The sequence below is a fragment of the Equus caballus genome, chromosome 12 (genome assembly GCF_041296265.1).
Source record: "Equus caballus isolate H_3958 breed thoroughbred chromosome 12, TB-T2T, whole genome shotgun sequence".
NCBI lineage: Eukaryota > Metazoa > Chordata > Mammalia > Perissodactyla > Equidae > Equus > Equus caballus.
In genome coordinates this window covers 3,231,968-3,258,566 of record NC_091695.1, presented here as the reverse complement: position 1 = coordinate 3,258,566, position 26,599 = coordinate 3,231,968, and the positions used below count along the sequence as shown (strand labels likewise).

General features: G+C 40.1%; 2 protein-coding genes across 6 annotated transcripts in view; one reads left to right on the top strand and one right to left on the bottom strand.

Annotated features, from left to right (window-relative positions):
• The window catches only part of IFTAP (intraflagellar transport associated protein), a 62,072-nt gene extending 40,228 nt beyond the window's left edge, over positions 1 to 21,844 (bottom strand). The window contains exons 1-3 of one of the 5 annotated variants that reach the window (XM_005598040.4): positions 21,589 to 21,764; positions 15,917 to 16,030; positions 3,950 to 4,105 (exon numbers count right to left, since the gene is read on the bottom strand). In XM_005598040.4, the coding sequence (XP_005598097.1) occupies positions 3,950 to 4,082 (133 nt within the window). In that variant the 5' untranslated portion in view covers positions 4,083 to 4,105; positions 15,917 to 16,030; positions 21,589 to 21,764. Of the gene's footprint in view, positions 1 to 3,949; positions 4,106 to 15,916; positions 16,031 to 16,566; positions 16,860 to 21,588 lie in introns of those variants that run through there. The other 4 variants (XM_070229324.1, XM_070229323.1, XM_001487984.7 and 1 more) reach the window with 4 other exon arrangements.
• RAG2 (recombination activating 2) lies at positions 17,781 to 24,914 on the top strand. Its single transcript, XM_014729427.3, has 3 exons — positions 17,781 to 17,990; positions 20,754 to 20,812; positions 22,045 to 24,914. Exon 3 carries the CDS (start codon positions 22,074 to 22,076, stop codon positions 23,655 to 23,657), a length of 1,584 nt encoding a protein of 527 aa, XP_014584913.1. The 5' UTR covers positions 17,781 to 17,990; positions 20,754 to 20,812; positions 22,045 to 22,073; the 3' UTR covers positions 23,658 to 24,914.
• Positions 24,915 to 26,599: the final 1,685 nt, after the last annotated feature.

The following is a 26,599-nucleotide window of genomic DNA, read 5'->3' as shown; positions in this document are numbered from 1 at the left end:
TAGAGTAGATTCATTTCAATTTCCAAACTATTTTAAGCTGAATAGTTGGTAAAATGGGCACTCTTAACGGAAATTCATCATTTAGCCTGAAGCACAAAATTAGAACAATAACAGGTGTGTGTGTAAGAGAGGGAGAGAATGAGAAAGAGGGAGATATACGAATTGAATCGAACTACTGTAACCCCTAAGATTACTATATTAACAAAATGGAGTTGACAAGATTGACTTCTTAGTTTCCAAGCCACTGGCTTCCTAAATATACAATTTCTTGCGACAGCAACATGAGCAGCTAACTACCACTCTGAAAGGTGGGAGCAAACTCTTCCAAATCAGACCACGTGGCATCCCGGTGCAGAAGGAATTCAAAGGTCCCGCCTTTTTCTTTCAGCAGCTGAGAACTAACTCTAAACCTTACTAAAGCAAGGCCACGTCTCCATCTCAAAACTTGTTACTTAAAGAATATATAAATATATCCTTTCATATATATAGTCTATATATTCTATCATAAATAAACACTAAAACAAATGGAACTGTGACCCAAAAGGACCATCACCAATGAAGGCATTTTAACATCTTTCAAATTCAGCTTTTATCTGTCAAAACTTCCTGCACTCTGTTCAGGACCCAAAGCAAGTTTTGGTTCTCTGGTTACCCCAGACTCCCGTCGGGCATCCTCTCCAATGGGTAGACTTTATTGCCCTCCCCCCACGTACAAGCTGGATGGCCTCCTATGACTCTCATAGAACTCTGTGCTTCTCTCCACTGCGGTGCTCGTCACACATTAGTATAATTTCTTGTCTGCTTATTTATCTCTCTCACTGGACGATGAGTGCTCAAGAACACAAACTTTATCTTAATTATTTTTAATCCTCAGCATCTAAAATAACACCTAGACCATAACAAGACACTCAGAATTAATGAACGAATAAATGAATGAATGCAAGAACAGAAAATCAAATATTAGTATTCATATCTGTATTTTTAGAACCTAAAAAAAGTGATAGAAATATGACAGACAAGGAAGAAGCATTTTTTCCTTTAGACGATATTCTAGAAAGGACTATAAATTAATCATATTTACAAAGAAACTGAAATACCAGATTGAAACTTAGCTTCATATCTTTATCTACAATAATGTCAGAAATATAATAATGTCTTCACCAACAATGAATAAAACCAAAATCTGCATTAGATTTTCTAATACAAATCTTAAAACTTGGTCTTAGTCTCTTGAAGAGAAGACATTATTGAGAATTCAATTATAACTGCTTGTTTAAACCTAATAATTAACATATTTCCTTAAACATTTTGATTTATTATTAAATATGTACCATGGCTTAAAAATACCAGAGCTACTTTAAAAAAAAAATCTGTAAACATGATCAGCATAAATGTGCTGTAGTGAGAATTATGCCACAATATTAACAGTTTCCAACTGTTTTCCAAGAGTCTGAAGCAGTAATGTAAATTTCTTTCAATGAGGCTACAGTTTAATTTTTTCCAGGAAAATATTTTTAATAGGATTACTGACCCTTTTAACACTCTTTGAAAGAAAATGAATCCCATAAGCATTCTGGCATGTAACTATTATAAAAATAAATAGAACAGTCAATCAGTGGAAATGGTTATGGACTTGAGAAAGGAAACTTACTGAAGAAAGGTACATAAGTATGCATGGTGATAACCACTTTAACAGAGAAACGATTCCACCACACATCAGCAAAACAACCAACAACTAAGACAAAGGAAGGGCTAGGAAGAAATGGCTTTCATGTCTCCCTTAAAACAGAACTAACCACATTCACTTTGATCAATTCTGCAGGCTATCACTCAGCCTGTCCCTAATTCCTGTTTCCTTTTTCAGAAGGTATTTGAATGTTTTGGGGGAAAAAAGGATGCTTACTGATTTAAGACACATTTTTGCACTCAACGTTGTGTGCTTTAAGAGGAATTTTTTCAGGTCATTAGTTTATAATGTGAACTGGCACCTATGGATATTTTGAAAGGAAAACAAAAACTAGTGTGCTTGGAGAGCAGTTTATGTGACTTGCGTCATCATTTATTTCAGTTCAATTTGGGGCCCAAATTGAACTCAAAATGCAGTCACCACATCTGCAACAGTTTCTTTCTCAGCATGTAATGATCACACAGAAATCTGAAATAGAATAGACCCTTTATCCCAAAAACAAAAACATCATAAGCTCCTTAAAATATCAAAGTCCTTGTAAGAAGTTTTTACTTTTCCAGAGTACAAAAATAAAGTTAGCCTTACAAATAATTCCCCAAATAATCTGAATAACCAAAATGCCACAGGCATACCAAAATGCATTAATTCTGCCAGTTTTACTCTGGTTTCCACACCCCGCCCCGGCCATTCATACTGCCATGTTTGGGTCCAGAAAACAAGAGACTAAATCATTAGGCTCAGGGAAAGCAAGCATCCTCCTAACCCCAGATTCATAGACCAAAAGATGATGTGGCCGTAATCAGGATTAATTTGATCCACATATCATGTCAAAATAGATCATTCACAGCCCCACAGTTCACTAGATATTTCCTAAATTCTCCATTTCCCTTAAGTGTAAACAAAACCACAGTCCACGATGCGTAAGTGTAAACAAAACAGACACCAATATTCTAACCACCTCCACAATAAAAGAAACGGGTCAGAATCTGCTTCCTTGTCTCCATAACCACTCTTCTTTCACCCTTGTTGAGGACATAGGAATCATTTCTTAGATCATGAAGGCAGGGATCGTGAGAGTGGCATGACTGTGGACATCAGGAAACCCCCTGTTCTCAGTCTTGGGTGCACGTTAGAGCCACTAGGGGAATCTTTACAGAATATGAATCCCGGGCCCCGGCTAGGCGCTGGAGGGGCCCTGCTACCAACAAGCTCTAAAAGCTCCTCAGATGAGTCCAACGTGCAGGTACTTGGAGAACCAACGGTCTCACAAATGTGGCTCAACGACGCAGCAAGGACCAAGGCCGAGAGCAAGCCGAGGGCAGTCTGAAGCAGAACCTAGAGCAAAGAATACAAACTCGAGTGCAGACACAAGACACTCAAGTGAATGCAGCAGCAAGATGTACACACATTTTTAGATTATGTGAGTGGCAGAGAGTGTGACGAGCTAGGAAGCTCACCAGGCTCCTGAGCTCTAGCTGATACTGCCATGAGGGAAATTAAAATAGACAACAGATCTTCTCACCTAATCAGAAAAATACACAAATCAAGATTTTTATGTAAAATTTCCCAACTTTTAAATGTTGGCTCAACTTAAAAAACAACAGTAACAATACTGCATGAAGCAAGCAAAACACATCATGAAATACGCAACACAGGTTTGGCCTATGGGCTTCAGTGTATCACTTCCATCTAGCAGGTTGTGTCCATTCCACAGAAACCATAGCATCATCATCATCACAATAACAACAATAACAATACCCAGCTTTCATTAAGTACTGATGTGTCAGCCACTATGCTAAGGGTTTTACATGGGTTATCTCAATTAACCTTCATCAACCTTTTAGCTTCCCTTTTACTCAATAAACCAAGGGCACATAGCCAGAAAGTGGCGATGCCAAGATCCAAATGTGTACCTATAGTATGCTATATTGCTTAAAAGTTTTAAATATGTTTTTAAAAACCTCCACTCTTTGCGCTTGCATTTCTTCAAAAATAAAGTGAAGGAAATATACTAAATGACTTCTCAGATCATTTTTAGTTCTCAAATTCAACAGTTCTGATTCCATAAGACAATCCTTGGGGTATAAAAATGTTGGTATTTACATGTATCAGTCACGAATGCCCTGATAAGGTTTATCTGATCAAAGAGATGAAACAAATGAATGGTCACTACCCAGTCTTTCTAAAAAGGCAGCAAAGACATAAAATTATAATAAAATTCTTTATCTCTACTGCCATAGAAAGTTCACCACTCCATTTTACCTTTGGAAAGATGAGGAAACGTGCTCAGAAATTCTTCATATGTCTGCTCGTGACAATTAACAAACTTATCCAAGACTTCTTCAATTAATCCATCTTCATCCATGATCTGCAATTCTGATATTTGGGAGGGCATTCCTATTCACAAGGCCACTTTATCTGTGAAACAAAGAAAAGCATGAGCTAGAGAGTCGCACAACTCCAGCTTCTCTGAAAATACTCTAGAAGGGCAGGTGGAAGAATTCCAGGGTTCCAAAAGAATAACAGATCAGGAGAGTTACTACAGCAATCCACTCTAGTTCAAGAGACTGGAGTTGATTCATGTCTTGGCTGCTGAATTGTTAACCATCGCAATTTTATTTTTGCTTCAGTTTCCTCACTTCCATCTTGTTAACTCACAGGAATATCGTCACACAATTACACAATTAGAAATTCAGTCTTTCAAGATGAGATGAACTTCAAAGAGTGTTTCAACCAACCACCCATCCAATGACAACAACAATAGTAGCCAACATTTATTAGCTACTTATTTAGCACTTACCATACCAGGTGCTGTTCTGAGCACTTTAATGATAACTTCATAACAGTCCTAGCTCAGGTCACAGGGCCAGTAAGTAGAAGTACCAGTTCCAGAAGTCTGGTCCTAGAACGCGCGCCCTTCAACACGTCACTATGCTTCAGTCTACCCACTGTGTGACAGCCCGCCCCCTGTAATATGGCTCTACTGCTGCCAAACAGCTGACTCGTCAGTGCTTTAACACAGCCAGAGATGGGAACTCTGACCATTCCGAAGGCGCCTTTGGACAGCTCTATTAAAGACTCCTCCTGAAAAACTGAGCTTAACTCTGTCCCTCTGTACTATACTCCAACTGATCCCTGACCCCTGGGATTGTACTGAATAATTTCAGCCCTTCTTGTACATAACATCTTTTCAAATATTTGAATAAGGCTATACTGTCCTTTCTCAATCTTCTCAATTCATTCACTTAAACTTCTTTTTCAAAACCCAGCTCAGAATTCAGTTTCTCTCTGAAGGCTTTAGCCCTCCATCTCCCATCACCACAGAAAGAGCTAATCCTACGCCCTCCGGACTGCCTCTGTGCTACGTCTACTGTTACACTAATCACCTTGTATTGGAAATAGTTGTGTACATTTCTGTGTTCTCTATTAGACCTGGGGCCCATGAAAGCCTGGGTCCACATCTTCTCATCTTTGTATCCCGAATGTTTGATAGCTCAGGATGTGGCATAGAACTGGCAGTCAAACAACATCAAGCTAAAATTACTCATTTGAGCAGGTACTATAGCCAAATATTGCTAGAAGCTAGCAAAACACCCAACTCAACTTGCCCAGTTACTCCCCTGTGCCTTACAGGACACAGCTTCAAGTCCTTTCACTCTCCTGATCAAGCTACCTGGGAAAGAGCTTCCTGCATCCCTTTAAAATACGCCGTCCAGAAATGGAAACAAGACTCCAGATATGGTCTGCATGCAGTGAAATGCGACTGACCCTCACATTCTAAATATCGTACGCCTGCCATCTGCTGAAAATCGCGATCACATTGCTGGTGGCCCTTCACGTTGTCATTCATTTAACACACTGCCAACTAAACGCCTGGGTGCCAAGACACAATGCCTCAGTCCTTGCACAGTCTGAACTTTGTTTCTACCTGTGGTTTTCACCTTGTTAAATTCCATTCATTCTGTATGAAATATGATTCTTACACAGCTTTGAGAAAATGAACTATCTACAAAAAGCAGAAGAGTAACTCGTGCCTAAGTAGCCAGTGTAATTCGTGGGGGATAATACGGAGGGTTCTGCAATACTGTACAGCAGGAAGAAAAACCACCAAGCTGCTCCTACTTTTCTGAAACAAGAGTAAAACTCTGCTACCTGTTGTTAACTTTATTTGGTATTTACCAAAAAGTTCAGAAAAAAACAAAAATGTTTTCATAAGATGGTACCCAAACTCATTTGGTGGCAAGACTTGATCTGAATTAACATGAAGTATTTATGACTTTTATTTATTCTACTCAGTATGATCATTCCTTTGTGTCCCTGCAGAAATACTACTGGGCTTGCTCTTGAGGCGTTTTCCCAGACCTCACTGGAAATTTTGTGTAATTTGTGGCATTTGCCCTGATTACCTTTCTAAACTCCAAAAACTTCTGAATTCGGAAACACATCTGACCCCAATGGTTTTAAATAAGGAATTGTGAAGCTACACGTGCCTCACAGGATTGCTATGAGGATTAAATGAGGTTACGTGGGACCTCAGGAAATGTTAGCCACAATGATGACAATGATGATAATGGATCGTCTTAGCATTCTGTCCTTTGCCTACACAAAGACCTGTTATAACTGTGACCCCTCTTATTTTGAAGGTACTGACATTACCTAAAGATAAATCAAGATAGTTTGTCACGTGTTACCACCCTAGATAAAACATAGTGTTGTAGAAGACCAAGTAAAAATAAAAAGTGTAGCTGTGCACCAACTCAAAATGAAAGTAACTGTTTCAAGCTATTTGTACCTGAAAATTAGATATAGGAAAGAGCATCAGTTATGGTTTATACAAATTTACCTGTAACACTGGCAGGCTTCAGTAATCCAAAGTTTAATAAATCATGCTTGCAGTTGCTAGCTAATAAATAATGATAAATTCAAAGGTGGCTATTATGTCACTATCAGTAGAACATGTACTTAATTACAAGAATGTCAATGTCAATCTGCTTTTCATGTGGTTATCGCAGTACAGAAGAGGGTATGTTTTTACTGACTTTTTTAAGACTTTTGGAAAATCTAGTTTCACAAACTCATTATTTGAAGAGTTTAACAAATCCACCTTCAAATGCAGAACTTTCCTTATCTATAAAAATACAAACAGCCTAATGATAAAAGTCCCCAGGGACTGACAGAGCAGACAATCATTCACCAGACAGTCAAGTGGTTTATGCAAATCCTAGTGGTTTTCTAGAAGGAAGCAATGCTTTTTCAGTTACCATTCACACCATTCACATACTTTGTGTTTTTATCAGGAAGTTTTTTTGAGGAAGGGGACAGTTGCCTGGCTAACAAGATTCTTTGTTTTGGTTTGGTTTTTATGTTTTAAAGTGTAGAGCTCCACATGAAAGACCCAGAACATATTATGATGATACATAAATGTGTATGAACATCTAGCAGTAAATCATAAGCAACACTTTCACCATCACAGCCGCCAGCAGTAAACACAGGGAGGAAGTGTTGCTCTGCTAAATTTCTCCTGAAGACCCAGGCTTGGTTAGGAAGAGGGCTCTCTTCTTACTGAGTCACTGAGAATGAGGGAAAATCACAGAATCTTCCCAGAGTCTTATTTTCTATCAAATAATAAAACTAATAACTACCCAAGCCAGTTAGCGTTGGGTGCTCTCGGAAAGGACATTATTCTGAAACGTAGTATCTGGAATTACTACCATCGAATTGATTCAGCACATCTTTGATGTCTTCAGATCCCTGCTTAATGCAACTACTGAAACAAAATGCAACTTTCAGACAAGAGTGGTAAGCCTTCAGAAACAAATCAGCAGCAGCTAGTCTCCTCTCAAAGTGCATAACCTGCTTTTCAACAGCAGAGAATTGTAGGTCTGCAAAAAAAAGTTGTTTTAAAAAACTGGGGAGGAGGATTGGCACAGATGTTAGTTCAGGGCTAATCTTCCTCAGCAAAAAAAAAAAAAAAACCCTGTGAGGATTGCCACTGATACTTAAAAATGATAAGTAATAACACATTTTTAAAGAGTTGTGCAGGCGCTACCAAAGCCCACTTTCTCAAATTTTCATAGTTCTGCTCAACAAGAATCTCCTGCTGAGCTGAAAGGTAAAATGGTACATTATGGTACAAAAGAATTCACCTAGGGGACGGCCCCTTGGCCGAGTGGTTAAGTTTGCACACTCTGCTTCAGCGGCCCAGTGTTTCGCTGGTTCGTATCCTGGGCATGGACATGGCACTGCTCATCAAGCCACACTAAGGTGGCATCCCACATGCCACAACTAGAAGGACCCACAACTAAGAATATACAACTATGTACCAGGGGGCTTTGGGGAGAAAAAGGGAAAATAAAATCTTTAAAAATAATAAAATAATTCACCTAGCCTAAGGAAATGAAACCATCAACCTTGGGACATGACAAGATGGGTCGCTTTTTAAAATATTTTGGAAAATGGGCAAATCCCAAAAAGACCAAATTACATTATAAGGGTACAGATTTATTTATATGACAGAAGGGACCCGGAGTGAACTGATGTCTTCTGCTTTGACTGAACTACAACTATTCTCCATCCTATATTTTTTACATCTTTTAGATCATATCAAGAAGACAGAACGAAATCCAGTGACAGAAATTGCCACAGAGTCTCAGAGTTGAGAGAAACCTGAAGGTCCTCTGGTCTAATCATAGAGAATAAACGGATGAATCTGGGAAATAAACTTTGGTGAGGTTTTGTCAACTAATGACTCTATTGAGCAGTATTATGTGGTTCTCATATCATAAACAATAATGATGCTCATAATTATGATTTTTAAGGCATACATGAAGTCAGCAGGAAATTAAGCAAAAAGCAGCATCCGTGCCCTGGATGGGTGTATCCATGCCTCCAATTCTGACTACACTCTGACCCCAGCATCATACAAAACACCTTGAAGCAAAATACATATTTATGTACACACACACACATATACATATGCAGATATACATATACGCTGCTGTTTTAGGCACCTACCCATCGCAACAAGAAAACAAAGGAAGAGATAAAAGGAACAGAGAGAAGCAGAACTACAAAACTTATCTTACAAGATAGAAACAAATCTAAACTCCTTTACTGTTTTTTATCAGGATGAAATAAAAACATACAATTCTAGCATCAAAGAATACACCGCACTTCAAGTTATAACCTTCTCCCAACAAGCCTTTCCTAACACTTAAAAGGCATAGAATTCTCCATTATCACCAACAAAGTTAACAATACAAACATCTAGACTTCTATATAAATTCCCCTAGGTACAGCCCCTCTGCAGTGAATATTAAAGGGAGCATTCGGCGGGCAGCAGGAAAAGCTTGAGATGCCTGTTGACTACAGAACTTTAGAAGAGAGAGGTTGCACGTCATCTACGCAAAGGTCTTAGAAGCAGGCATGTCTGAGCTTTACTGTTTCCTTGACAAAAATCTCACCTTAAGGAAAAGAGAAAGAGAGGACATCCATACCAAAAAACTGTACCTAACAAAAAATGTGGGTTCAGTTCAAGCTTACCATATACATAGATATCACAAAGGTTGCCTTAACATAAACAGATCTAGTCTGGTCCCTAAAGAGGATTATAATCTACATATTCTATGCAGGACTCCATTTTTGTAACAGGAATGTCTCTGATGATCCATTTCATGATTATTTTAAAATTACAGCAATATGGAATTGAGTGAAAGTATCTAACAATGAAGAACATAACAGGAATAATAACAATAAAAACATCTGAAGGCAAAATAGTGGATTTTATAAAGAAAGCAGGAAAAAATATAGACAATCTTTAGGACATAGGACTAACGACAGCATAAGTAATAAGAGGAAAAATCGGTAAATTAAACCTCATCAAAATTAAAACTTTGCTCTGTGAAACATCCTGTTAAGAAAATGAAAAGAAAAATTATAGACTGGAAGGAAATATTAAATCACCTATCCAACAAAGGACTGGCATATAGAATTATAAAGAACTCTCAGAACTCAACATTAAAGAAAAATCCCATTAAAAAAGGACAAAGACATTCACAGACATTTCACCAAAGAAGATACATAAATGGGAAATAATCACATGAAAAGATATTCAATAGCATTAGCCATTAGAGAAATGCAAATTAAAACCACAAAGAGATACCACTACACACTTATGAGAATGGCTAAAATGAAAAAATTGTGATAATACCAAATGCTGGCAAGGATGCAGGGTAACTAGATAACTCATTTGTTGCTGGTGGCAATACAAAATGATTCAGCCACTCTGAAAAATAGTTTGGCAGTTACTTTCATAACTAAAAATTGAGTTACCAAAGGAATAAACAATTGCACTATTGGGCATTCACCCCAGAGAAATAAAGATCTATCTCCATGCAAGAACTTGTACACAAATGCTTACAGCAGCTTTATTTGTAATAGCGCAAAACTGGAAAATACCTAAATGTCTTTTTATAGGTGAATGGTTAAACAAACTGTGGTACGTCCATACCATGGAATACTACTCAGCAATAAAAAGGAAGAAACTATTGGTTCAGGCAATAACTTGGATGAACCTCAAAGAAATTATGCTAAGTGAAAAAAGCCAATCTCAAAAGACTATATACCGCATGATTCCATTTACTTAACATTCGTGAAATAACGTAATTATAGAAATGAGAACAGGTTAACGGTGCCTGGGGTTACGGAAGGGGAGAATGGATGGGTGTGGATATAAAGGGGTAACATGAGTCCTGTAGTGGTGGTAGAGCTGAGTATCTTGATTGTGGTGGTGGTCATACAAGGCTACACACGTGATATAGTTGAGCTACACACACACACACACACACACACACACACATATCACATACCAATGAGTGTAGGTACAACTGTGAAATCTGACTATGTTCTGTGGATGGTACCAAGATTCCTTTCCTGGTTTTTATATTATACAGCAGTCACATAAGATGTTCACACTGTGGAAGGCTGGACCAAGGTTGCATGGAATCTCCCTGTGCATTTCTTTGCAACCTCATGTGAGTCTATCCTGTGAATCAGTGGGAATAACACTAATGTATAAAATCACATGTTTAAGCAGAGACTTTCCTCTTGAGAAATGTGCTTCCCTCTCCTGCTCACCCATCAAGCTGCTGTAAGGAGGTTTCCTGAGGCTGTCATTCATTAACCCTTGCTGTTCTTCAGGGAATGGTATAAAATTAATTTTATTTCCCCAAAATATACCCTACCTCCAAGCTGTTTAAGTCAATCCAGAAATGTCTGCATTGACTCACTGAGGCAGGTAGCTGATTAGCAGACTGTTTTCAATTACACAGTTATTAATTCCAGTAAACAACGAAAAATGCAAACAGTTAAGCATTCCAACGTCCTCTCCCCACTCACATTATCTTTTTTTAAAAAAAGCAGATTACCTGTGGACATAGAATCTGAAGGAGATACCCATAAGGCAAATTTCAGAAAAACCATTGTTTTTTAAATCAGGAAGATTATCATTTTACTACCATTTTTGTTTCCTTACTTGCTTTTTTGAGAAATTAAGATCATGTATAATTACAGGTAAATATCCTAACTTCACCCGCTAACAAAACTCCTACAAGCACATTAACTGACCTTAGACTGGTACATTTATCAAGAAAAGTGTCCAATGCACATATTTCAACCATATTCAGAACTGACCTCCTACCCTCAGAAATGGTGTCAGCTCTGTCAGTGAGCCGTGGACCACGACCGAGGGTCGCAGAGAACGTTTCCTCAAGGCCCCTATAAAGCTGTGACTCCACAAGGCAGTAGAGTTTCCGAGTCAACTTTACAGCTCTATAATCATGCAATAATATTTCAATATAAAAGATTTACTAGCACAATTGTAATCCCACCTTCACATGGGATGCAACGTCCCATTAATGTTTATTTTTTTATCTGTGTTGCACAACAGCTGTAACCCAAAGGCATCCACTCCATATTGAGGTCATCCCTTCTCTCCAGCCTCCTGAGCCGTCAGCCACCTGCACTGTGCACAGCACTCTGACAAAACCAGAAAGCGAACCCTGCACATAGTTAGGAGGTGCAGACCAACTGAACTAAGTCGCCTCTGCTCGCAGGAATGCGTTTCTAAGTGTTTCAAAATGCCAGATCTTGCAAATAAAATCGACCTTTTCCTCTGACATTCTCTTAAAAGAAAACAAGACTTTAAAGGTATATTTCTTAGCTATTTTTTATTCTAAATTCCCATGACTGCGGAATAATAAACGGGTGTCGGGAGGCAGTCCAGCGCTTCCCCACTTCCAGTCTCTCAGCGTTTCATTGCCATTTTGCCTCGATGTATCCAGCACAACGTACACAAATACGCACACATAAAAAATTTCTTTTTCCACATGGTTTTTACACTCAAAGGTAGAAATTAAGAAATACAAATTCCCTCCTCTCTAAAAATAAAATTAAGTGAATTTTTTTCTAGTGTAACACTGTAAAACACCTCCGAAATTTTTCTCCATTTTATTTTACAGCAAAGAGTCCACCTTAAATGAGAGAATGTGGAAACTTGGGAAAAATACCAGTCTTTCTGGTCAAGTGGCCATATTTAATTAATTGCTTTAAATAAAAAATGACAAGTCACTTGTCACGTTCTTATCGCGACAATCCATCATACTAACTGTAGATTGCTTCCTTCTATATATTTCCTTTTTCTTCCTCTTCTCTCCTCTTTTCTCCTCTTTGCCACTTTCAGTTGTGGCTCCTACTGTGGGATTCATTCAACAAGCCAAACATCTCCCTTTCCTATACTATTTATATTGTTTCCTTAAAAATCAGCCACTTATTAAAAAAGGAAAAATTGCCGATGCCTATCCAAATGCTATGGGAAGTTCCCAGTGACCTTATTTCAATGTAATTTAAGTTGCTTCTCCCTTTATAAAATGGGAATGGAAAAGCGTGAGAAGTACACTGCACTTCTTGAAAACACTGTCAGGAGTTCACAGAAGAGTGTTTCACCCCTGCCCCCACCAACCCACCACATACACACACCCCTGCAGCTGGTTACTCTTGTCAAGTTGTTTCAACTTTTCTGGCCTTAAGTAGTTTGAATGTAAATATAAAGAGACTGGACTGGAGTTTCTCCCATCTCTGACATTCTATTTTCCTCCAATTACGCTTCCTTTTCATTCAATTACTGTATCAGTATACCCCCTTACCAAGTCATTTATCTTCCTTGTGGAATAAAAATTATTTTATTCTGCAGTTACGCTGACTTGTATTTTGTCCACTGCTCTCGCATTTAAGGCAGGAGAAATCAATATATTTCAGTAGGAGCTTGAATGTGATTCTACCTCAAGGTTTAAGAATGGGCTGAGTAACCTATAATTGTGATTTCTCAGTGACCTTTTAAGGGTGAGCATGGGAAGAATGTGGTCATCCGCAATCAAACGTCGCTTCATCTCACCAGCACGTATGCTCCTTAAGGGCAGGACCCGTCTGTCATCTTTTTTCTAATTCTCCGCATGACTCTGTACATACTGGACGCTCCATAAATGTTGCTTACTATTTCACATTTTGTTTCTGCGCCGAGGACTCTGGTAGATCAGGGATGCTAACTGAGATACCGCAAGTCAAACGCTCTCCTGGTGGTGCGGCAAGAGCTCAGGGTTTTCAAATCCATTTCCAAATGTGTTACTGATTTCCAGTTTCTTCAAGAGACAACTAACCCACTCAGCAACTAACCGTTATGCTCCAAACTGCCTCTTTTTTGGTGTTAGTAAAATGCCAAGGAGGGACGGGCCCCGGGGCCAAGTGGTTAGGTTTGCGCACTCCACTGTGGCAGCCCAGGGTTTCTCTGGTTTGGATCCTGGGCGCAGACATGGCACAGCTCATCAGGCCACGCTGAGGCAGCGTCCAAACAGCACAACCAGAGGCACTCACAACTAGGATACACAGCTGTGTACTGGGGGGCTTTGGGGAGAAGAAGAAGAAAAAAGATTGGCAACAGATGTCAGCTCAGGGCCAATCTTTAAAAAACAAAAAAAAATACAGGGGCGGCCCCGTGGCAGAGTGGTTAAGGCCAGTGCTCCACTTCGGGGCCCAGGGTTTCACCGTTCGGATCCCGGGTGCAGACACCGCTCATCAGGTCATGCCGAGGCAGCGTCCCACATGCCACAACTAGAAGGACCCACAACTAAAATATACAACTATGTACTGGGGGGATTGGGGGAGAAAAAAAGCAGGAAAAAAAATGCAAAGGATAAAACACTTGCCTAAATATATCCATGGTTTCTATGTTGTGTTTCTTCTTTTGTATTTACTGTGGAGATATCCAATCCTCCACCTTTATGAGAGGTGTCTCTGTTGCTGGAATTTCAAGTACCATAATCATTACTACATAACACGAAAAGTAAGAAAATCACCCAAAATTTTCTTCACCCAAAAAAACACCCAAAGAGAAAGTCATCATGGAAGTAACTAGAAGAGATGATGACGTTTTTTAAAGGAAGGACCAGCATTTCAATGGTCAGAATCAACCAAGCAACAGAGATACTAATCAGTTTAAAAAAAAAAAAAAGTCGGCCCTGAAAATATATCCCAATATTTTTCAAAAAAATGAAAATAGTCACTTACCCAAATATATTTATAGCATCATCATCATCAGACAAGATTTGTTGAGTACACTCTTTATACCAGACATCTTACATCCATTAGTCCTCACAATAAGGCGGGTACTGTCCACGTTTAGAGATGAGGAAACTGAAGCTCACTTTAAAAAGGTCGTTCAGCTAGTAAGCAGCCGAACTGAGACTCAGACCCAGATCTGTCTACCTCTGACCACTGCATTCTGTCATCTAAGCCACGTGGAAGCTGAATAAATAACCAACAGTAGCAGACGGTCAGATAGATTGTTACCATTACTTAGTGGAATTTTAGGCAACTTACTAAAAAATTATAAAGTGGAAATAAAATAGACATTTCATAGCATCTATGAAGTAATGTTATATTTAAAAGATAAAATTTAAATGCATTCTCCTTATAACTAGGTAAAAATGTGTATCTATTTGGATAAAAATTAGAATAGAGCACAAAGAAACGAAAAATTCTATGGTTAGGTGATGGGCTTACTGGGTGGTATATATTTTTATTAATGAATTGTTTTAAAATTAAGTCAGCTACAGTAATCAAGACAGTGTGGTATTGGTGGAATATACAAATAGATCAACGGAAAAGAATAGAGAGCCCAGAAAGAGATCCACATAAATACAGTTAACTGATCTTTGACAAAGGAGCAAAGGCAATACAAGGGAGCATAGACAGTCCTTTCAACAAGGGGCTGGAACAACTGGACACCACATGCAACAAAATGAATCTAGACACAGATCTTACACCCGTCACAAGAATTAACTCAAAATAGATCACAGACCTAAACATAAAACACAAAACTATAAAGCTCCCAGAACACAGAAGGAAACCTAGGTGACAGTGGCTATGGCAATGACAACACTAAAGTATAATCCGTGAAAGAAAATACTGTATGATTTCACTCATACGTGGAAGATGACAAATACATGGATAAAGAGAACAGATTAGTGGTTACCAGAGGGGAAGCGGGGTGGGGAGTGGGCAAAAGGGATAAAGCAGCACATATGTATGGTGACAGATAAAAATTGGACTACGGGGGTGAACATGATGAAGTGTATTCAGGAACTGATAAACAATAATGTACACCTGAAATTACAGAATGTTATAAACCACTATAATCCCAATAAAATTACTTGGGAAAAAAAAGAAATAATTGATAAGCTAGACTTTTGCTCTGTGAAAGACACTGACAAGAGAATGAAAAGACAAGCCACAGGCTGGGAGAAAATATTTGTAAAAGATACATCTGATAAAGGACTATTATCCAAAATATACAAAGAACTCTTAAAATTCAACAATAAGAAAACGACTCAATTAAAAAATGGGCCAAAGACCTTAAAAGACACCTCACCAAAGAAGATATACAGACGCCAAATAAGGACATGAAAAGATGTTCCACGTGGTATGTCATAAGGGAAATGCAAACTAAAACAACGAGATACCACTACACACCTATTAGAATGGCCAAAATCTAGAACACGGACAACACCACATGCTGGTGAGGTTGTGCAGCAAAAGGAACTCTCATTCATTGCTGATGGGAATGCAAAATCACACAGCAACTCTGGTAGTTTCTTACAAAACTAAACATACTCTTACCATACGATCCATTAATCACGTTCTTGGTATTTACACAAAGGAAGTGAAAACTTCTATCCATACAAAAACCTGCACACGGATGTTTTCAGAAGCTTTATCCATAAGTGTCAAAACCTGGAAGCAAACAAGATGCCCTTCAACATGAGAATGGATAAATAAACTGCGTACATCCAGACGAGGTAATATATTCAGTGCTAAAGAGAAATGAGCTACCAAGCCATGAAAATACACGGAAGAAACTAAAATGCACGTGACTACGACTATGTGAAAGAAGCCAATCTGAAAAGGCTGCATAGTACATGATTCCAACTACATGACATTCTAGAAAAGGCAAAACTATGGAGACGGTAAAAAGATCAGTGCTTGCCAGGGGTTGCAGGGGAGGGGGAGTGAATAAGGCGGAGCACAGAATACTTTCAGGGCAGTGAAACTACTCTGTATGATATATGTCGTTATATGTTAGTCTAAACCCATAGAATATATAAAACCAAGAGGAACCCTAACATAAACTACGGACTTTATGTAACAATGATGTGTCAGAGTACCTTCACCAATGGTAACAAATGTACCTCTGATGGGGAATGCTGATAATGGGGGGAGGGTGCCTATACATGAGTGGGGCAGGAGGTATTAATGAGAAATCTCTGTACCTTATTTTGTAGTGGACCTAAAACTGCTCTAAAAAGTAAAGTCTATTAAAAAATTAATGGATCCTGGGGCTGGCCCAGTGGCGCAGGGGTGAAGTTCTCACGTTCTGCTTCTTGGCGGCCCAGGGTTCGCCGGTTTGGATCCCAGGTGTGGACATGGCACCACTTGGCACACCATGCTGTGGCAGGCATCCCACATATAAAGTAGAGGAAGATGGGCACGGATGTTAGCTCAGGGACAGTCTTCCTCAGCAAAAAGAGGATGATTGGCAGTAGTTAGCTCAGGGCTAATCATCCTCAAAAAAAAAAAGAAAAAGAAAAATTAATGGATCTTTTCTTTATTTTTCCTTCGACTGTGAAACTTTGGGGTGGGAGTGGGGGAGGCTACCAACATAGATTTTGTTATTGACCACTGTGGAATATCTTCCTTGGCTGAGCACTTTAAGACATTATCTCATTTAATCCTTTTTTTTCTCCCCAAAGCCCCAGTACATTGTTGTACATCCTAATTCTAAATCCTTCTAGTTCTTCTATGTGGGATGCCGCCAGAGCACAGCTTGATGAGCGTGTGTAGGTCTGTGTCCAGGATGTGAACTGGCAAACCCCAGGCCACCGAAGCAGAGCATGTGAACTTAACCACTGTGCCACCAGGCCGGGCCCCTCATTTAATCTTTTTGCAACAATATTTTTGAGGTAAATATTTCTTTGATCCCTATTTCAGAGATGAGGAAACAGATGCTTAAAGATTAAGATGACTCTCCCCGGAAAATGGCCACGCTGGTAGAGAAAACCAGGTTGGCTTGACCCCAAAGCCCATTTTCTTCATCAGGCCACTGCACAATATTACACAGCAGCTCCCGGATACAAAGTTGATAATAGGCCCCCAATAACTAGAACTCCTTCTGAGCCTCGCATTAAAGAAAACGGGACTGTTAAAGAGCAATTCAAAGTCAAAATAACTGACATCAGTATTAGTAGTCTCTGCTTTAGAAAAAGTAATTCCCCGTTTGATTCAGAATAGCATTTATTAAAATTACAATAATTATAATCACTTTCTCCTGTTCTTCTAAAATGTTTTTAATAAAAATATAAACCAGGTTTCAACCAGATTTTTTTTGTCTTTACAGACAAATAGTGGATTGTATTTCCTTTGTTCCCCAGTAAGGAAATAGTTAAATCTTGAGGGTACACCCTGGCAGATATCTCCCTCAACCATCTACAGAAAAAAAAAAAGGTCACAGTCAGTTACTCCCGTTAGAGCAGCGTTCACCGGAACCTCTGTAGGCACATACGCGCTCCAGCGGCAGCCTTCTGCTCGCAGGGTCCGGTCCGAGGGGCAGGCAGTGAATCTTCCCTCAGCGCTGACAGCTAACACCTGGTTTAGCGGCAGAGACTCAGAGAGGGCGAGCAGTCCCTCTGGCCGTCAGGTAGGTCAATACCTTCATTCCTACCAAAGCTGCAGGACAGGAGCCCAGGGGTGTCGGCTTTAAGGGAAGGACAATGGCACCCTAAGGCAGCGTGTTAGTTCCAGGTGGACTGGGGGTCGAGCCGGGAAGGGATGATGAGAATTTGGAAGCAGTGGGGCTTCCTGGTCTCAGGCTCCTGCAAGGATTTAGTCCCTGTGGCACCAGTGCCTATGGATTAATCTCAGAGCCTAAACGCTTCTCTGGCCTAAGCGTCAGAAGGAAACCTAACTCTAGTTTTACTGCCAGCGAAAACCAAGTAACAGATGCCTCAAATCTGATGACCCGTGCAAGGCAGTGTTAACTCATGCACTCAATGGCTGTAGAGACACGAGGTTCCCTGAAATTCTGGAGCAATCAGGAAAACACGGGCAACACGATCAGCAAGATTTAAGCCTTCAGAGTCCAGTCCTTTGTTTGGAAGGAAAAACGTCAGTTCAGACACGGGAAACTACAAACCCAGACCTCATACCATTAGTCCTCTTTCGATGCTCAACGATGCCCTCGCTTCACTGTGAATAAATGAAAACCTCCTTGCTGAGGAACCTTAGCGTGGGGTTTGGAAAACTGCATCAATTTATTGGTCCTATCTTTCTGTCTTTTAAAAAGCACCTTTAATGTACTGGCTTTGAAACTTCCTTCAGTTGAAGAATAGTGTCTTCTTTTTCAAAATCTGCCTATTTTTATCTAGCCTATTTAAAGAAAATCACTTCAGTGGATTATTTTAGTTCTAGTATAACCTTTCAAAAATCTTTTAAAAACCAGGCTATGACTAATATTAAAACCGTGGAAAACATATGAGTCTACTCCAGTGAAAACATATTTGTCAGTAAAGCAAAATTGAAAAAGCTAAATAAATAAGGCAAAATAATGTGAAAACATTTTCAATGTTGCTATTTACTCTTTAAATATATAAGTCATCCGGCCATGGTTTAAAATGGGTAATCTAAAAATTAAATACACAAATGCTATGAACTATGAGTTACGCGAGGAGGTAATTCATCTTACCAGTAATAAACTTTATCGCTCTTCTTAGGACCCTAATATTATGAAATAAGCCAACATCAGGGCATCGAAGGGAGAACAGGTCAGAAATCCTTAGGGACCCAAACTAAGCTACAAAATGGGTAGAATTCTTTATGTCTTGTCAAAGGAAAGGTTTCGGTTTAATCTACGATAATTGTATTTTCACTTAGCAGAAGCCGAAATCCCTATGACAACACTAAAATGAAGACAGAGGGCTACAAGGAAAACATTTTTTTTTAAAGCTTGCTGTTTAAAAGCAGGTGTTTGTGGCGTGTGGTCACCCCCTGGGATCTGGAATCCATTACCCCTGTACAGCTTGCTTTATAGCCTAATAGTCTTCAAAGGCATTTAAAACAAGCAGGTGTTGGTTTCGGCACTGCCTCCACCCAAACGTGGGCAGCGCTGACAATCATCCCACATCATGCTGAGCGCAATCACTTACGGTTTCCATTAAGTGAACTGAGGTCAACATTATCTCCTTTTAGTGCCTCTAAAGGGCACTTCCTCAGTTGCACAGACGCCTTCTCTTCTGTATACTTGGACAGGCCATGAATAAAGGAAACAATCGCCCAGGTTATTTCACAGGCAGGGCAAGCTGCTGACCCTACCAACTACCATGGTCTGAGGAAGAGAGAGGCTCGCTTACCTTAGTAAGAATCCTTCTCATTCACCATGTCCTCGCTTGGCTTACTAACCCAGAAGATGATTATTAAAATGTCACACTTTGAGAAATCTCCCAAATAAACAAAATAATAAGCAGAAGAGAATTTGAGCAATTAATTACATCTGATCTACAGAAGTGCTTCAAGGCAAGACGCCCACCAACATCTCATTAGACTGACTATAGATTCTGAATGGTCCGAGGAACCTTTGCAGGGGGAATAAAAATAAATTAGTGTCAACTAATATGTATTGAATGTTATTATGTGCCAAGCACTGCTATGTTTTTACATGTGTTATCTCATTTATTCTTCAAAACAACCCAGTGAATAGGTACTAATATTACCCCATTTTTCAGAAAAGAAAGAACAGAGAAAAATAACTTGCCCAAGATGGTTACACAGCAACTAAGTTTTAGAAGCCAAATTTGGACCCAGACAATCCAACTTCAGAGTCTGCATATTTAATGAAGGGTTAGAGAAAGGGTAACAAGAAGAATTACTTCCTGCTATTTAAATTGAACTCACCACCAGCACCTCAGTCGTATATGCTCATCCAACTCTCATTAGTCTAAAAAAATTATCAATGGACATCCACTGACCAGATTCCCAGAGTTTAAAGCCTTTCTAATCATCTCCAACATTATAAACGTCATCTTCCATGACTGGCAGGCAATTGTGCACTAACAACCTTACTTTTGATAAGTTCAGACATAATCATCATAATTACATGCAAAGCCCTGTTCTAAGTACTTTATATGTATTAATTACTATCATAACTTACATCAACCTGTTAGGCAGGCAAAATTATCTCATTTTACAGACGAGGAAACTGAGGCACAGAAAGGTTAAGTTACTTGCCCAAGTTCATGTAGTTAGTAAGCGACAGAGCAAGGATTCGAGGATTTGAATCCCGCCAGTCAGCCTTCAGAGTCCATACCCTTAGCCACTGTTTTATATTGGTTTTGAAACATATTAACAATTTACTGTTAAAAAACAAGGAATCTGTGCTTTTTTGTTTCCTTTAACCTCCGGCACCCAGGCCTTCACTCTGCTCACAAGGAGTGTATTTCACATGAAAGCTCCTGACATCTCTCCAAGGTAGGTAATAACAAAATAAGACTCTATCGAACTTACTTCATCCAGTAAATACTTTTTTTAAAAAACATTATAGTACAAATATTAAATTGTGCATAATTCTGGCACTTCTTTACTTAGTGCCTGCTAACTACAGAATGACTAAAGAATTACTTCAAAACTTGGGCTGGAAAGGGAGATCTGACCTAACAGCCACTAACTCTGTTTTCCTATCCAAAAAGAGGGAGGGAGGGAGCGGGAGAGAGAGGCGTTTCGGAACCTTCTCTGCTTCCCTAAAAGGCCCCTACAAACAGGAGCAAGAGCAGTTGAGAAAACAGCGAGCGTGTAAGGCGGCCCTCGCTAAAGTCTGATTTCCGTATTTCCATCACTACATCTAGGAGTGGGGAAAATCACGATCAGGTCATCTCCCCCTGCACTCCAGACATTCAGACACTGATCTGTTGGTTCTGCAAAACAGTCACAGCTTTTCGAACATCAGCTCCCCCCTCCCCCCAACGCTCTACCCCAGCGACTTGAGGATGCTCAGGGCTGCAGTTCTGAGACAAGCCCCGGAGCATCCAGGCAGGAGTCTGCCACGACGCCTCGGCCGGGCGTCCCCCCGGGCTGCCGTTTCCAGGCAACCTGACCCGGCCAGAAGCAGCGTGCTTCCCGCACGGTCACCTGCTTAAGACGCCCCCGAGAGGCAGCGGCAACACCCGCGCACACGGCTGCCTGCCGCCCCTCTTCGTGCTGCAGCCTCCCCGTAACCCGGATGTGGGGTCTGGGTCCGCCACTCTCACCTCCCATTCCCCAGTTTTCCGCCTTGGCTGCCATGTAGTCATTTCGCACTTCTGGCGCCTTTATTCAGAGAGACATCCTAGGAGTTTCCGCTCCTGGAGCAACAAACTGTCGTGGCCACACAGCCCGGAGGGAACGGGATTCCTGGGAAATGTAGTTTTTTCTGCTGACGAGTGGTGAATCTTTAAGCAAAAGGGACTACAATTCCCAGAAATCTAAGAGAGGCGCGTCCATGGCTAAAACGTGCCCCAGATGCTTGGATTGTGCTAGGCAGGAAGGTTCTGTGCTTACCTAACTGCCTGGATTTTGCTAATTCGGTCCCACTACAAGCTTGTGGGAGAACTTTTTTTCAAACATGCTTTTTACGTATGAGAGTATGTAAAACAATGAGAGTATCTAAACACAATGATTTATATGAAGAGATATAGTAACTCAATTTTTTTGTGTAATTCTTTTAGATAAAAAAATCTACCCACCGTCAGAAAATATGTCGCTACAGATGGTAACAGTTGGTAATAACCTAGCCTTAATTCAACCAGGCTTCTCACTGATGACTTTTGATGGGCAGGTTTTCTTCTTTGGCCAGAAAGGCTGGCCCAAGAGGTCCTGCCCCACTGGAGTTTTCCATTTTGATATAAAGCATAACAACCTCAAACTGAAGCCCACAGCTTTCTCTAAGGATTCCTGCTACCTTCCTCCTCTCCGCTACCCAGCCACTTGCACCTTCAAAGGCAGCTCAGAGTCTGAAAAGCATCAATACATCATCCACGGAGGGAAAACACCAAACAATGAGCTTTCGGATAAGATTTATGTCATGTCTGTTCTTTGCAAGAACAGCAAAAAAGTTACTTTTCGCTGCACGGAGAAAGACTTGGTAGGAGATGTTCCTGAAGCCAGATATGGTCATTCCATTGATGTGGTGTATAGTCGAGGGAGAAGTATAGGTGTTCTCTTTGGAGGACGGTCCTACATCCCTTCCACCCAAAGAACCACAGAAAAATGGAATAGCGTAGCTGACTGCCTGCCCCATGTTTTCTTGGTGGATTTTGAATTTGGGTGCTCTACATCATACATTCTTCCAGAACTTCAGGATGGGCTATCTTTTCACGTCTCCATTGCCAGAAATGATACCATTTATATTTTAGGAGGACATTCACTTGCCAATAACATCCGCCCTGCCAACCTATACAGAATAAGGGTTGATCTCCCCCTGGGTAGTCCAGCAGTGAACTGCACAGTCTTGCCAGGAGGAATCTCTGTCTCCAGTGCAATTCTGACTCAAACAAACAAGGATGAATTTGTTATTGTTGGTGGCTATCAGCTTGAAAATCAAAAAAGAATGGTCTGCAACATTGTCTCTTTTGAGGACAACAAGATAGAAATTCGTGAGATGGAGACCCCAGATTGGACCCCAGATATTAAGCACAGCAAGACATGGTTTGGAAGTAACATGGGAAATGGAGCCATTTTCCTTGGCATACCAGGAGACAATAAGCAGGCTCTTTCAGAAGCATTCTATTTCTATATATTGAAATGTGCTGAAGACGATTTGAACGAAGACCAGAAAACATTAACAAACAGTCAGACATCAACAGAAGACCCAGGGGACTCCACTCCCTTTGAAGACTCAGAAGAATTTTGTTTCAGTGCAGAAGCAAATAGTTTTGATGGTGATGATGAATTTGACACTTATAATGAAGATGATGAGGAAGATGAGTCTGAGACGGGCTACTGGATTACATGCTGCCCTACTTGTGATGTGGATATCAACACTTGGGTACCATTTTATTCAACTGAGCTCAACAAACCTGCCATGATCTACTGCTCTCATGGAGATGGGCACTGGGTCCATGCCCAGTGCATGGATCTGGCAGAACGCACGCTCATCCATCTGTCAGAAGGAAGCAACAAGTATTACTGCAAGGAGCATGTGGAGATAGCAAGAGCACTGCAAACCCCGAAAAGAGTCTTACCCTTAAAAAAGCCTCCACTGAAATCGCTCCACAAAAAAGGTTCTGGGAAAATTTTGACTCCTGCCAAGAAATCCTTTCTTAGAAGGTTGTTTGATTAGCTTCACAAAGGCCCTTCCAATTCAAGTGCATCGAATTTTTAAATCTATTTTAAAGAATCATGACAATAATAAAAATTATATTCTCATTTTTATTTGTTGGAAATATCTATGTTTTCTTTTAGTTAGATGAATTAAATGCCAGCAAAACGTACTTACAATCTTATGCTAAATACCTGAAAATGTTTTACTCAAATGTATCTAAATGAGAATTTCTGATTTGAATTTGTTCATTCAAGGAATCTTAAATACGGACGCAGTAATAATAATCAAGGTATGCTTATATCCCTGAGATGATTTTGATAAGAAATAAGCTATAGAGAAGTTAAGACAAAATTAGACCAGTAAAGAAACAAACACCTAAAAGAATTAAATGAATTATTTTGTGCAATATAATAATTTGGTGTTTGGCCAAAAATTAAAACTGAGATCACCTGTATCCCACACTAGTGCTCTTCATGTACCTCTAAGCTGGCCCCTTGACTATACCCATGAGCAGACGAAGTTCTTTATAGCTTATGTAAGGACCTAGATAGATGGTAGATAGATAGATAGTCTCCATTGACACGAAAGAAGAGAAAAGAAATTTACATCAAGTTTGTTACATTTTATCAAGTTGTCCGCATGCACTTTCTTCAGAGGATCCCCCCATCATATGGTGCACATACACAAATCTGTTTTTCCCCATTTAAAATCTTCTACCTGTTAACTTTAGGAAATTCTTTAAACTTGTATTATTCAGGGAAATAAACAATACTATTCTTCCCATGAGATTGATTTGGTGGTCCTTTCTCAGGGTACGCTCCCTCAGGTTCACTTAGATATGTGCTAGAATGAAAGTTAAAAGGACTGAATTTTGAGGCTTCGAGACATCAGCTGATAATTAGATGACCTTAGAAACAAATATCCTCCCTCCTAGAGTACGTTTCTGGAAAGGCATTTCACCTTATCCTAAGAGTTAAGCCACAGCATCTTATTCATCAGTCTCCAGTGAGCATCCACAGCGCGTGGGGTACTATTGCCAAATTCAAGGGAAACATGAACCATCCAGGGGACGAAACTCTGGAATGCAAATTCTTCTGCGAACAGTTCCATGTCTCATGTACTAAAATTAGCCTGACTAAATTAAATCACGTTCACTTTGTTTCAGTAATGTTGCTTGATGAATATTCCTTTCGAACAATTTGCTGTACCATAGTTTTGATTTTTTGTTGTTTCTATCACCTACATAAAACTAATAAAATATTAAAATGCCTTCTGTTTATATAGATTTACTCCAATTATTAACATTCATAGTTAACCAATTAAGGGCAAAATTATACTATTGAATTTTCTGAGAGTCACTCTGATTTCTTTTTTATCTGTTAGTAGAAAGTGGCATAAGTGAGAGCTGAAATATCCTTCCCAGAGTTCGAAAGAGTTATTCCCTCAAGAGGTAGATACATTCCCTTATCTTGATTTGTCTACAGTGACTGAGTGGCTAAAGAATTATTCCCATATTTGTGTTGTAGTCAATGAGATCAAGATGTGTTAAAATAACTAATTTAATTCTGAACTCACTGGCTTCTGCGCTTCAACTCCAGTCTCACCAGCATGGCTGCTTTTGGGGCATGTGTGTGTGTGTGTGTGTGTGTGTGTGTAGTGTGTGGTGTGTGGCGTGTGTTTCAAGAGCAAGTACTTTGGTTTTACTTACCATATAGTTGAGTAAAAATAGGTCTGTTTAAGTCTTCTCACAAAGAGTCCGTCAGATGTGACTTTAAGATAAGGAGGCTTTTTTTGTAATAAGCTTACACAAACATTCAAATAAACCACATTAGAAGAATATCACTTATTCCAATGATATGCTGCTTTTGCCTGAAACATTTCTATCAGCTTCAGCATCCATGGTTCATTCCTTTGAAAATCCTTAACAGTCACCCCTCTTCCTCCATTAGAAGTGGAGTTGGTTTCTAGAAACAGACCAATGTCACCAAAGCCTGGTAGGGTGTAACTCAATATTATATTATGACTTTAGTCAAAAAGGAAGTCTGAGGACAAGCTAACGAAATGGGTTTTCTGATGTGGCTCATATATAGGGTCTAAAGGTAAGTCCCAAAACTGTTTACACAGAATAATATCAATAAAAAGTATACGGCTTTCCAAAGTGACCATCATAAGGGACTATACTCACCTACAAGTACTAGTCAGTTAGATGTGTTAGGAGAAGGGAAAGATAATAAAAAGGAATAGTTAGTCTAAAGGCCGTGGGGTGAGACGAAGCTTGTCACGTTCGAGGAACTGAAAGGAGGTCAGTCTTGTGAACAGAGTAAACAAGGGGAGCGTGGAGTGGCGTGGGCCTGGCGAGACGAGTAGGGCCAGGGCCCCCCATCTTCATCAGTGAAATACATGCAACTTCATTCGTATCATTTTGTCCTGTCCCCTCTCTTACCTCTCCGTTCCACTGCTCCCTTCACGCTTTGTGCTCAATCTCCATAAATGCAGAACCGGTAACGTTTCCAGCGAGCACCCCTAGTTGTTTCAGTCCTCAGGGCTGTGGAGCCACCCCTTCCTCCGGCAGGGCCTGCCCTCCCCCTCCACTCTGTCACTCCTGCTCATACCCTAGGCCTCTGGCCCATTCCTGTCCCCTCTTTACCTCCAGTTCAGACGCCTGCTCCTCCAGGAAGCCTTCTCTGAACCCCATCACCTCCTGACAGTTGTAGTGCTTACACCTCTCTGCCTCAGAAACAAAACTGTCCTATGCATCCCTTTTACCATGTGTTGGAAATTTAATTTCAATAAGTTTAGGGTTCTCCCTCTTTGCTTAACTTTTTATCCAAGTTCCAGGGAGAAAAGTAATGCTGAATTGTCGGGAGTAGGAGTGAGAAGGGGGTGAAGCGTCTGGTCCTCAGGGACGTCATCTCTCCTCACTAGCTTCTGCTACCACAGCCACACTCCCACGTGGCCTG

Excerpts from the sequence above, each read along its gene's own strand:
- RAG2 (XM_014729427.3), top strand. The coding sequence starts at position 22,074 with ATGTCGCTACAGATGGTAACAGTTGGTAATAACCTAGCCTTAATTCAA.